The sequence below is a fragment of the Python bivittatus genome, unplaced genomic scaffold (genome assembly GCF_059951505.1).
Source record: "Python bivittatus isolate LINGU-HERP-01145 unplaced genomic scaffold, Pbiv_v1 ctg000850_np1212, whole genome shotgun sequence".
Taxonomy (NCBI): Eukaryota; Metazoa; Chordata; class Lepidosauria; order Squamata; family Pythonidae; genus Python; species Python bivittatus.
Window position 1 is genome coordinate 20,956,353 of NW_028277112.1, and position 13,252 is coordinate 20,969,604.

The following is a 13,252-nucleotide window of genomic DNA, read 5'->3' on the forward strand; positions in this document are numbered from 1 at the left end:
TTTGAGTCAGAGCTGGTTAATACCTGGATGGGAGACTATCAGGAAATACCTGGACTATAGACTAACCTTGGAAGTTGAAAAGAAAATCACAGAAGAGGATAGGGCAAATTATTTCCATATTATTTTTAAGAAAACAGCATTCAAAGAAATTGGGTTTGCCTCAAAGAGTGGCAATACTTCTTTGGTTTCTCAACCTATTAGTAGCTCATTTCAGAAGTGAGCCATTTTTTTGGATGTATATGGTGCTATAAAATGAGGGGAGTTTGTTTTCCCTCCCCATTTTGCTGATGGAAATTGTTCCATTACAGCTAGGCAAATTAACCAACCTTCCTTCTTTCCTTCCATCCTTCCAATATTCAGAGTTTCTCTGTCCAAAACTGAAGCTCAAGGTTAGTAAAGCAAAGAAAAGCCAGCTATATATGAAATACAACAATTCCCTGAAGTAGTGTGACTAAGCTTAATATATAATTGACTCTAGTTTCTATGACCACTAGAGCAGAATTTAGTAGTAATAGCATGAGTGGTTATTATTTTGTTCAGAACTTGTGACTTTGTGACTTCGTATCCTGGTCACTCTATTAATGAAAGGAGACAGTCTCTCTCTTATTAATATAAGACATTATTGTAAACTTTTGAGATGTTTAATGGTAATGCCATATTTTTGCCATTTATAAATTTTCACTTCTTCTAAAACTTGAAGTTAAATAAATGTTGTGTTCAACCTTAAGAAACAGAAATGTGAGATGCCATTAAAAACCTAAAAACATGAGCATTTCTCTTGATAGTCAGAATGATGAAAAGTTTACAGTTAATTAAAAGCCAATTAATTACAAATGCATTAAGAACAAAGTTGGAAAATGGATGTATCTATATCTAGTTATAAATATAGATATTTTGATGGAAATATGGAAAATAGTTGAGATTTAGAAAAGCTTGCTTTAATAAATGTTTAATCAGTATATAATAAAGCTTATCAAAGAACCCTCTTAACCATATGATGTATATCACATACTCTTCATCAATAACACTAGTAAAATAAGTGCCAATGTGTTCACTGGGCCAAGGTGAAAAGGAGTCCAAAAACCATTTTCATTATAGCACTTTGGTAATGTGTAAAAAAAATGTTGTTTCAGGAGTTGCCTGCTGAAGAGCTCTGTGCAACTCTAAAGAAGTTATTTGAAGAACAGGTATTGCCTTGTTTATATCTATCATATATAATATCTGTAGCTATATATGTTACTATAGGAGGAGAATTGTGGCTTTTATCGATACAAGAATTGTAAAATACATTTGCCCGGTTTAATACACTGATATAACCACAGGAACTTTGATCAATGTGCAGAGCAAATTGTGCAATAACTTTTTCCTCTCGTCAGGGGAATGACTAGGTGATGAGAACACCCAAAGTGATATGCACGTTGAGCTGATCCTTTCATTGAGGTAAAAGAACCTGGGGCCTACATTCATGCACACAAAGCTGCAGATCAAGAGCCCTGTGTTAAAAACAGAGCTTTGCTTATACCCCATTCAGGTTCTTGTTAATAATTTAGTGGTCTTGTTACTTGACTAAATGTTATAAGTGTAAGGAGAACATTCTCCCTCCACCTGAAATAATCAACTATTGATTGTAATTGTGAACCATTTCTTTCAGCTACTGTACAAGTGCCACATCTTCATTTATTTCAACCCTCTAATAGTAATGGTGCAGCAGTACTTGCTTAGCAGATTGCATCAGGGGTTACCTGAGTTAATAATTTCAGACCATGTTTATAGTCCATGTCTGTATGTGATTTTCTTGAACAAATGCCAAGGCTGTAGCATATTTCAGTTCAGCAGTAATAAGCAGATAATTATGGACATAACTATGCAAATATAACACATTTATAATTTACTCGTACTCCATTTGATGGTGACGTGTATACAATATTTCCTCAGGAAAAATAACATGGGGACTGTCTAGGGGAATTTTGAGCTTTGTCAATGGAAACAGACCCTGATGTGTTTGCAAAGTACATTGAAGGGGTACGTGATCAATGTTGTCCTTTACCAAACTGTGCGATGTTCTACAGGGACAAGATTCATCTTAAGTAGAAAGATAACCTCCAAAATGTCTGAAGCTTTAAAGGACAGTTTTAAAAAAGTCTGTTTGCCCCTCAGGCATTTATTCCTGTTCTCTTGTTTCAACCAATTTACTTGGATTTTGATAGCACAGAGAAGGCCTTATCTTTTGAGAAACAGCAGCCTCTTTTCCCAAAGTCCAAGTAAGTGATATAAAAAGCTGTCTTTGTTTTGTAAAGAGGCAGGCAATCTTGCGTGATGTATTAATGATACCAACTACAAATATAGCTTTCATTCACCAATGTGTACCAAAAAGAAAAAACTTGGTTTATGTATACTTTGCTTTTCTCAGTTTCATGGTAAACATTGGTTTCCTTGTATACTTAATATCTGCTTTAATCCCCAAATTGTCCAACATAACTGATAAAAACTTTCTTCCTTTCAGATTTAAAACCCACTTCTTGCCCCTGGTCAATCCTACTACTAATTTTATTTCCATGGCTTCATTTTCTTAGACTCCATACCTAGGCTTTAATGATGCAAACCAAAGTGCTCGTAATGTTTTCACTAAACAAAGTATTAAGATTTCTTTGAAAGTTGTCATTAGACACAATTCTGTGAATCCACAAAGGGGTGCTGATATCTTCTTGTCTTGTAAACTGTTCAGAGAAAATATATTTTATTGAAATAATTTTTCTAAATGTTAATATGCTGATATCATTGGGATACTACACAGATAGACAGTTTCAGTATCTGTTCTAAATAATAAATAGCATGCCTAACTTTTTTTGTTTCTTGTATTTTATAACTTCACTCAACTTTTAAATTTGGTGTCAAATGTAATTTCATTAACATTAGTCAACATTTTCGCAAATATTCCAGAGGCAGGTTTATAATTTTTTTTTTACTTATTTATTTTTTGATTTTTGACATAACCAATTTGATTCCTAAAAATATTAACACAGAAATTCTCACTAAGCCTATTAAATATGCTCAGAATTGCTATAACTGCCAGATCTTTAAAAATATTACTTCCAAAATCTTATAACATTTTTTTCTTTTAACCAGGTAGACAAGAAGATTGTCCGAACAGAAATAGGTGTTCTTCTTCGACTTTCACATCCAAATATTGTAAGTTGTATCTGTTTGCAAACCCAGATTTACAATTGTTAGCCTCCCATTGATCTCCCATTGTAGACATATTTTCCTATTGCGCTGCACATAAAAGGACCAAAAGAGCTGTACAACTTCAAAAGTTTATTTATTACACTTTTCTGGGAAGCATCAGGGCCCTGGTCCACTTAAAATTATTTCCAGTAGGCTCTCAAGATATTTCAAACACGCCGAAGAATCATTTAAGAAAATAATTTTTAGTGCATGCTCTTTTTTTACTATGTTCTGCTGAGCCATAAATTGTGGAGTTTTTAAATTAGAAAGAAAGTAGGAGAGAATTTGGGGGGAAAAAGAGAATATATTCAAACCAGCAGATACTATGTAAGGTACATCTATTCTTTATTGTAACTTTATTATAATTATCCTTAAAATATATGCTTACACTGAAGAGGGGGAAAATGGACAATTCCTTACTTTGTTGCCTTTCTCAGATAAAACTGAAGGAGATATTTGAAACCCCCACAGAAATCAGCCTTGTCTTAGAACTGGTAACAGGAGGAGAGCTGTTTGACAGGTATGTGGTGGGTTGTGCTATGTATTGTACTATATACTGTCCAAATATTACATAATAAAGGCTCTTGCTTTAAAATAGGGATTTCTTTGGGTTTAATTATATGAGAAAAGAAGAGGCTGAAAATGCACTATTGTCTCTGTGACATGTGCTTCAGTGGCTGGTATTACATCTTAGCAGATCTGGATATAGATCTTCAGGTCTTTTTCCAGCTGGCCAGCCTCTCCATCTCCCAACCCTTCTTAATCCAGTTTAAAACACATTGATGATTCATTCATGCTGTTCTGACTGCTTTGAGATCTGTCTAGATGTCAGGATACTATGAGCTCAGCCAAATTTGTTTGTATGTATACTTGGCTTGCAGAAACCCACTAACTAATTAGCTTTTTCCCTTTGAGCCAATATTTTGGAAATAACTCTCAGCCAATCAGTGCTTGTTTGCCAGCTAATCAATGAGTAGCTTGGCTCCTCTAGCCATGCTTCAAAACACATCCTTTTCTAGCTTTTTCTGGTGCTTCTGTGCTCACCATGGTGGCAGACCTCCGTTGCCTACCAAACTCATAGTGCTGGCATGCCAGTGATTCTGGATTTGGCTTTTCTTTTAGTGACTCATGCCAGCATGCTACTGTGATGAGACTCAAGGAGGCAGGGAAGGCCAAGAATCTGCTTTAACAAGAGTCCCAAATACCCCTTCAATCATGAGGCACCCATACAGTGTGATTCGCGAAGCAGCAGTTGCTATCTCGAATCGTTTCCCTGCTACAGATTAATCGCCACTGGCACATGGATAATTACACTGAACTCTGAATGTGTGTCAATTCTTTTTGCTCCTCCTGCTTCTGCCTATTTGTTCTACTACTCTTTGTTCCACTACCCATCTTCCTACCATTATTACTTACTAAACCAGTAGTTAGTATTTTCCAGTAATGGCTTCTTGCAAGGTTTGTAGTTCACTATGTAAGTCCCAAATGATAAACTGAAAATGACTTGTTATTTCTCAGTTTTTTTAACCTGAGAAAGAAAATATATTGTTGCAGAAATGAAACATTGAGGCAAAGTTGGGGGTGGGGCACCTACTGGATGCCAATTTTTGCATTTTCCTGTTGGTCAGCTGAAGAGCATGTTAGTCAGCTCATGGGGAGAACTGGGTATTATAATAGGGGCAATGGTGTGAACATCCAGAGTGAATGCAGAAGTGTTTCTGAAGCTTTCTGGGATATATCTGTAGCATGAGGTGGTATCCTTAGTTTGCCTGATCTCCCAAAGGATTTCAGCCAAATGATACATCTATGGTATTGGTTGTAAATACAAATTTCATGAAAGTATATCTTAGAGTAATGATAATTGTTTCATTGTATTTGTGGAGCTGGAAAGCAAATTCTACTTATAGAACTTACTGATGTTCGAAGCCAAATCTCTATTTTTACTGTTGGAATCATTGCAGTAGAATGAAACACCTTACCCATTTTGTAAATTCCACTTTTTTTCTTGACTGTTGTTCCTGGGAACTTACCAAATCCTCAGTTGTGTTTTGTATATACTTCAAATTCTCTATTTCCATTCTGCATAAATATCTGTTGAATCTACAAACTTGTATCTGCCTTGCTGCTGCTTATTTATTCACAAGGCCCATCACATATGTATTCTACATTGCATCACTACTAGATTGTCATTCTTTATTAGGACTCTCTGCCTGGTACCTCAGATGCTGAGAACAACTATTTTTTTAATGCATTAGCTGTGATTCAGAGACTAAATCCTGGAATATGTTCTTATTATCTCCAACATTTTATAGACATTGCTGTGAATTGAGGCAGCCTAAACTGACATTTTTTATATACTGTAGCTAACTGTAGCATAGCTAACTACAGGCAGCCATTTTAATATGTGAATGAAAGAATGAGTGAAATGAAACAAGACTGAGAGCATATTTTCAGGAAGACCTTAAACAGGAGCTGTAAATAACAAAAACAAAATGAAGTCAACACAGGAATCAGGTAACTGCCAAGGCTGTGAAAGGGATGAGAATGAAGCTGAATGAAATGATAGTACCTTGAGAAGATTGTGAGAAACTGGTGCCACTACAATGGACAAAGACAAGTTGAGGGAAGACAGAAAATTATTTTAATAAAAGCTGGGTCTTGGATATTATTTCCAAGAGACAGTATTCTCAAAACAAAGATCCGTCCACCATTCTGTCAATTCATGGAATAAGAAAGGGAACTAATCAGAAGGTCAGAGTGTTGGTATGGATGCAACATGTTATTTTGGCCAGCCAACTGGAATGCAATGACATCTTCCTAGACCAGAAAGCATAAAAGAAGTAGGTGGGGCGCCTCCGTATTGACACCTATCCAAGGCAAAAGAAAATACTACATCCGACTGATGAGATAGTTTGTGCACTACCTCGTGTTCTCTATCTTACCTCATCTTCCCTTTGGACTAATTGCCCAAAGTGTAATGATGTCAATATGCATAATGGAATAATAAATGAATAAATAGTAACTGGTTCCAGATTTTGCACCTTTGTCTTTGTGAATATCTATGTATCATATATGCATATACAAACCCACCCCTGAAGCAACAAAATAAAAATAATTTTTTATCATATTTGGATTGGTCTAATATTTGGAGCACATCAGTAACTCTGTCTGTTGGTCCTGCAGAACAGAATTCATTGTTCTCTCTTCCGTTTCAGGAATAAAATCAGTGAAATAAAATGTTTGCCTTCCTAAGGTGCATAACAACTTCTAGGGTTCTAAGACAGATTCTACAAACCATTACTGTCCTTGGCTTGGCTTGTTTCATGACCAGTTCTTAAACATAGTTGGCACAGTTGCATATAATCTGAAGAAAATATGCATGGACTAAAACTAAGATATCTGAGTTCAAATCCACATGCTGGCTGGAAATACTGGAAGTCAGAATCCCACCTTACCTGCAGGGCACTGTGCTAGGAAAGGTTGATATGGATTGTGAGCATGCTTGCTGTCATTTAGTGTTATAATAAGCAAGTGCAATATGTTGATTATGAAATCAATGCACAAAGACCAAGCTAAATACCCATAAAACACGTTAATTAATACATAATAAAGGAGAACTTTCTTCACCCCCCTGTTGGCTTTCAGCAGCTAAAATTTTAATGGAGAACAAGATACTGATTATTTATTTATTTATTTATTTATTTATTTATTTATGTATTTATTTATTTATTTATTAAATTGATTTATATGGGTGCCCATCTCACAAATGTGACTCTGGGCAGCTGACAAAACAATAAAAAATGATATTAGCAAAGAATATAGACTTTGAGGTATAGGATTATAATCCTTGCATAAGGAAACAATTGGAAAAAATAGCTCATTTTAGATTGTTTTACATTAATATTAATATTTGTGAATTTTTTAATCATTGCTAATCTGCAGTATATAAAATACATCTGTGTTTTTGATTGATCAATTATATGTCATCAAATCATTGTCAACTCTTAACAAACACGTAGATTTTTGTGATCTTCTGACTGAAAGTGATCAATCCCAGTCCATTTCAATTCACCGATACCTAAGATATCAATCTGTACTCGTTTCATTTCATCTTTCACTGTGTTGACCTTTCCCATGTTCATGCTTTTTACATTCCACGTTCCTACTGTAATTCTGTCTTTGCAGCTTCAGGTTTTCTTTTTCTGGCAACATCAGCAACTAGACACCCTGAAAGCTTTAATCTAACCACATCATAAACACCATTAGTACTCTGAAAGAACCTCAGCTATTCCTCAGTAGCATGTTAAGTGCCATCCAGCCTGAGGGGCCCATCATCTGACACTATAGTGTCAGTCATTTTATATTTTCCATCCATGTAGTTTTCTTGGTAACAATACAGGAATGGTTTATCATTGCTTTCTCCCACACAGTATGAATTGATGCCTTTGCCATTGTCACTAAAGTGACCACCTGCCTCTGGCCTCTTCCTATATCACTGCTGCCCAATATAGGTGCCTGCTTGCTTTAGCTGGGCAGCTGGGATGACCTTCATGCCTTTGGTGACTTTGCTGGGAATATATACTCTTGGCATAAACTCCCAACGTTCTTTGCTCATCTCTCCCAGGAACACGCCACCACCATGGTGAGGGAGCACAGCAGGAGTTGAGGGAGGACATCTTTGTTACTCTTCTTGTTTTCATCCCTTCCACTATTCCTTTTCAATTCCTAGACAATATGCCTCTGTTTATTGACAGATAAGTGCCTTATTTGTTAAGGGTATTGAAGTGAGACAACAAGGGAAGGAATGATGTTGTAGGTGTTAATAAAAAAAACCTCAATAAAAATGTAATTAAAAAAACCTTGTGTATGGTTCCATTTTAACCTTGGGCTCTATACAATATGTGCAAATTGTAAGCAACTTCTGAGAAATCCATTGGAGCATCTTTGTATCCATCAGAAATTAACTCTTTTTCAGTATGTTGTTGAGGCAGGAGGCAGCCCGTGTTAGTATTCTGTGCATCCTATTAATGTGTTTCTCTCAGCAAGCCAATAACATCAGCAGACCCACATGATACATCTGAAGTTGGACTGTACTGCCTTCGCCCACCTTAGGAGAGATTAATGGTTCAAATGATCTTTTGCCGAAAAGTCCATCTGATATCTACTTAATTGTTCAGGCCATTTTAGACTTAATTTTGGCTCTACTTACTTGGCTTTTAAATGTTTGTTACCTTTTTAGTTCTTCTATTTGTTATTATTAATGTTTTATCTATTCATTAAAAAAAATTCTTTTAATAAATAGCACTGGAAATCTATATTGAAAATTGGTATAGAAACACAGCAGTGGCAACACAAAGCCAACCTTGGCTGATCTGAGTTGCATCTGGTTAGTTCTTGGATGGAAAAGCACCAGAAAATCCCAGGGCTGTAGATTAAGTAGGGCAGTTTAAAAAAAAATCCTGAAAGAAAGCAATAGCAAACAATTATCATATTGTGCCAAGAGAGCAACACAGATATCTCCATGAGGTCACTAGGAGCTGAGCTGTTTGATAGCGTCCTTACTTCTACTATATATATATATATATATATATATATATATATATATTATATTATATTATATTATATTATATTATATTATATTATATTATATTATATTCAAAATTTATTTATTATAAAACTGGCCTATTTTGCTTTAACCTCATTATTAATATGTTTTAATAGCTTATTATTTCACTGAAAGTTTTTTGTTTCTGTTGCCAAATAAAACATTTTTTTGGTTCACGCTATCTACCTTCTAAACTATATATTTTTAAAAATCTTATTATGATTAATAAATATATTGGAAAGATTCTAAAATTAGCTGCCTTGCATGGGTTAGCTGCCTTTATTACATAGAATTCAACATAAAATGCTGGTGTTTGTGCCTCTCCCTAGTTTTACAGTAACTGTATATTAGCTCCAAAATACACACCACTTTGTGACTTCATGAAATATTTTGTGCTGCTTTTCTTGTAGTTCTATATGACTTTTTAAAAAAGTATATTTCTGCATTCTTCTGAGAAAGTAGAGCCTTACTGGCTGACTGCCATTCTCTAAATGATGACCGATAATCATACTAAACATTTCACAAATCATTGAAGAGACTGCTGAGAATTGAACCTTGGACCCTCTACTTAAGTCAAGTCTCCAGGCTGACCTTGACTCCTGTTGATTGCCTGAGCATATCCATGCAGTTTCTTGGCAGAAATCATTTGCTATTGTCTTTTGGGGGGAAGTTTTTCAGTTTCCCTAGTATTCTCCCATCCAAGTATTAACCAGATCTAACCCTGCTTAACTTTTCAAAGAACAGGCAAGTGCTAGGTGCTGCCATCAAATTGCAATTTTTGATATAAGACACAGAAAACTGGCATTGATGTCTGAAAAAGCCATAAACATTAGAGAAACCCCCAATTAAATTATTGTTATACCACTTATCTCATATCTTCAAATGCTAAGTGCCTTCCTAGACCTTCTCTGACTTCATTTGTTGACCTGGGCCACTAATATTTCTTAAATTGAAAGTTGTCATCCCCACACTGACCAATTTGTATCATATAAAAAAGTTCTAAGCAAAACTTGATTAATGCCTTATTTCTTGGGTATCAATAAGAGAATAAAACAAATACTGTACATGGGAAAAGGTTTTGGTGATGTTAGTGTACTCCCAGATGTTTAAGAGTTTCTAAGCTTGCCAGTTTTCTTTTTTTCTGCATCTAGCTTGGAAGCACTTTACAGCAATTGTTGAGGATCGTTATGCTATTTTAACTAATCTGTGATTACTAGAAATGTGCACACTTCAAATATTTGAAAAAAGTGTTTTGGACCCTGTGTGACCTTGCATCTCTCTGCTATTCATTTTTTTCCAGGCTTCAGTAGGAGCCTGAAAAACATGATGGCTGTTTTGCTTAATCACTGAAATTAATGCCACATCTGCTGGAAGCCTGAAAAAAGTTGGACTGATTTAATAAATAGGTGCTGTTCTTGCAAGAGGTCCAAAGTACTTCCAAATCATTTTCAACGTTTGTATAGCTATAGTATGTATTTTTCTAAGTGTCTCTGTTGTGATTTATTACATTTTAATTCACACAGTCTCACAACAAGCAAGTTGCTTGTAAGATCTGACAAAGAAGTGCTATTACTAAATCTAAGATAACAGATGGCTTATTTCTGCAGTCTTCAAATCACTTATTCTGAAGTAGACCCATTGATTTCAGTGTGACTGCCCCAGAGTAGAAGGTATGAGGATAATTCCTTTTAACTATTATCCTATTCAGTGGAACTTAAACAATGAACATGCTTGGTCCTATGCTGCAAGTTCAACTGCCACAGTACAGTTTTAAGTTGTGAAGCGTTCTGTGCAATCATTTGGAAACTCTGAGTGTAAGGCTTGCTTTTTGGGGGTGTAGAACATAACTTAAAAGCCTTGGGTTCAAAAGCCTGACTATCCCATCCATCCTGCCACTTCTACAACTAGATGGGTTGTTCAGAGGTCAATTGTTAAATCGGGATTAATCTTGTCAAGAGCATTGATCATACCTCTTTCAGGTTGCTCTAGCCATCATAGTCATATAATTCTACACTGCAGCATATCACCTCATTCATGGTTTCTCATAGAAGCTGCTTTCTATGAGAAAACCACAATGCCCTTCTTTACTGAGAAGTCATGATGGCAACTTTGTGAGTCTAATTCTATAAAATAAAACAACACATAAGAGCACCTGATCTTGAAAGGTATTCCAAGTTATGGATTTAATCGTCTATACTGTACACCTACTTATTGGTCTGGAGGCTGTAATCTTTAACATTTCTATAGTAGCTTTTATTTTAAACATGTAATATTTATTAACATAAATTAATTTTGTTTCCAGAGTATTTAGATTGATTTCTTGAAAGCATCTTTCAGGAAGCACAATGGTTGTTATAGGCCAGAGTAAACTTGTTTTTAGCAAGGAGCTTTTCCCCCCAAGACATGATAGATTATATCGTTGCTTGATTATTCGTGATTTATTTTAATTACAAGTTTGCCTACAATTGTGCTGTTCTAGAAATCCCTGAGTCTGAATGGCATCTTTTGGATTTTTTATAGAATTGTGGAAAAAGGATATTACAGTGAACGAGATGCTGCTGATGCTGTGAAACAAATCCTGGAGGCAGTTGCTGTAAGTTTTTACTAGCCTCACAGCCTCAGAATAATATTTCATTGATCTGGAAATATTTGTTTAATCAGTATGGACAACTAAATGAAAGAAAAACTTGTTAAGAGTGTGAATTCATTTATATTTATCAATCTCAGTCAGTGACAAAAACAACAGGGGAGGAGAATGACCATGAAAAGCATGCTTACTCTCCACTTCTTTCAGCCCTGTACTAATGCCCTCCTTATACTGAGGGCAAACATCTGAAACAAGGAATCAATTCTTGCCATAGAGCAACTTTTCTTAAGTTGGGAACCTTTCATTGCTCAGAATCCCAGCAGTCAAACAATGTCTGGTTTCTGGAAGGCTGCCCCAGAGGTTCACTACATGAGATAGCATCTGGAGCACCATCAAACTTCCCCAGTTAGACTATATCTAGAATAAATATATACAAAGTAAAAGCCCTGTGGAGAGGTCCATGAATAACATGAAGCAAAGGTACTAAAATACAAGTGTACAGAGATCCGACAGAACTGAGCTCTTCTTTAACAGTTCAGTGCCACCACCAAGACCTAGAGCATTATCAGACATGGATTCAAATCTGATTACACAGCAGACCAGTCACCAGGAAGCTTGATCAACAACAATTTGTTTATTTAATTTATAGGGCTGCCCATCTCAATGATGGCTCTGGGCAGCTATCAAGGAATAAAAACAAATAAAAACATAATAACAAAAAAAGTAACAAATGTAGATGACATAAAACCAATTAATTTTATAGAAAATAATTAATTGAACTGTACAGCATATGCATACTTTAAAGACAAATACCCTATATGGATATGTAAAATGAATGGAATAGCTTGCCTCTACCACTGGTTTTACCCATTATCTATGCTGCTTCACTACTTGGAGCTCTCTTTGTGCTCAGAAATTGTATGGACTCTATCAAGAATAGGTAGAAGTAATTTCCACCTGTCTGATCCATCTAGATCTATCCATCCAAGATTTCCGTGATTGAATCAATAAATCATAGACATTGAAACACAGGATTAAAACAGAGTTAGAGAAATCTGTTAGTTTTGAAAAAAATGTGGAACTATGATAACTTACTTGGTACTGCCGAATGTATCCAACTTTTGTTCCATGAGCACAGGAATATACCAAAGATTGTTATGTCAGAGACCGATAGATTACGCCTATTTGGCATTGCCAGCAGTGAAGGATGCTGGGAGATTCAGTTCAATGACATTTGAAGGGCCATATATTCCCCAACTGTATTCATTGTAATGGGGATTTAATCATTGTAATTCCAGTCATAGGTAACATCCTGTTCAAACCGAGGCAGTCAATATGCTGCTGGTCTGATCTGCTTTTTTGCAATGCAGTTTTACTAGTTATCCATTTTGACTTTGGTTTCTTTCAGATAAATGAACATTCTTTACTTGGAAAATGTATTGTTTATGTAGCTACCATTCTTGAATGGATCAGAATTTTATGTTGTACTAGAGGTACGCAAGGATGAATCTCAAGATCTATTCGCCCTACATCCTGCTTCTCATGGTACAGTGCCAGCTCCATTGTGATCTACTTTCCCATATGAGCAGGCATCAATAAGAATAAATTAATTTCCTTTGTAGCTCTGCAAATACTGTAGCTTCCTTAGGAAGTCTTTCGTCTGTGAAAGTGAAGAATTGCCGTTCTGAAGGTCTTCCAGTTTGATACACTTGACTTAGTAAAATCTATACAAAAAAGAAAGGTTTTGTATTTTCTCAGTGAGCTATTCAGTTCAAATCTAATGTTTTATTAATGACTATATATTCTAAGATTGTTCTTTTCTTTTTCTTCTTTTA

At 35.5% G+C, this 13,252-nt stretch overlaps 1 protein-coding gene across 1 annotated transcript in view; it reads left to right on the plus strand.

Moving 5' to 3' along the window:
- Window positions 1-13,252, plus strand: part of CAMK4 (calcium/calmodulin dependent protein kinase IV) — a 53,097-nt gene that overhangs the window by 13,966 nt on the left and 25,879 nt on the right. The window contains exons 4-7 of the mRNA XM_088130191.1: window positions 1,134-1,187; window positions 3,127-3,189; window positions 3,663-3,745; window positions 11,351-11,423. Coding sequence (XP_087986317.1) covers window positions 1,134-1,187; window positions 3,127-3,189; window positions 3,663-3,745; window positions 11,351-11,423 — 273 coding nt within the window. The remainder of the gene's footprint in view (window positions 1-1,133; window positions 1,188-3,126; window positions 3,190-3,662; window positions 3,746-11,350; window positions 11,424-13,252) is intronic.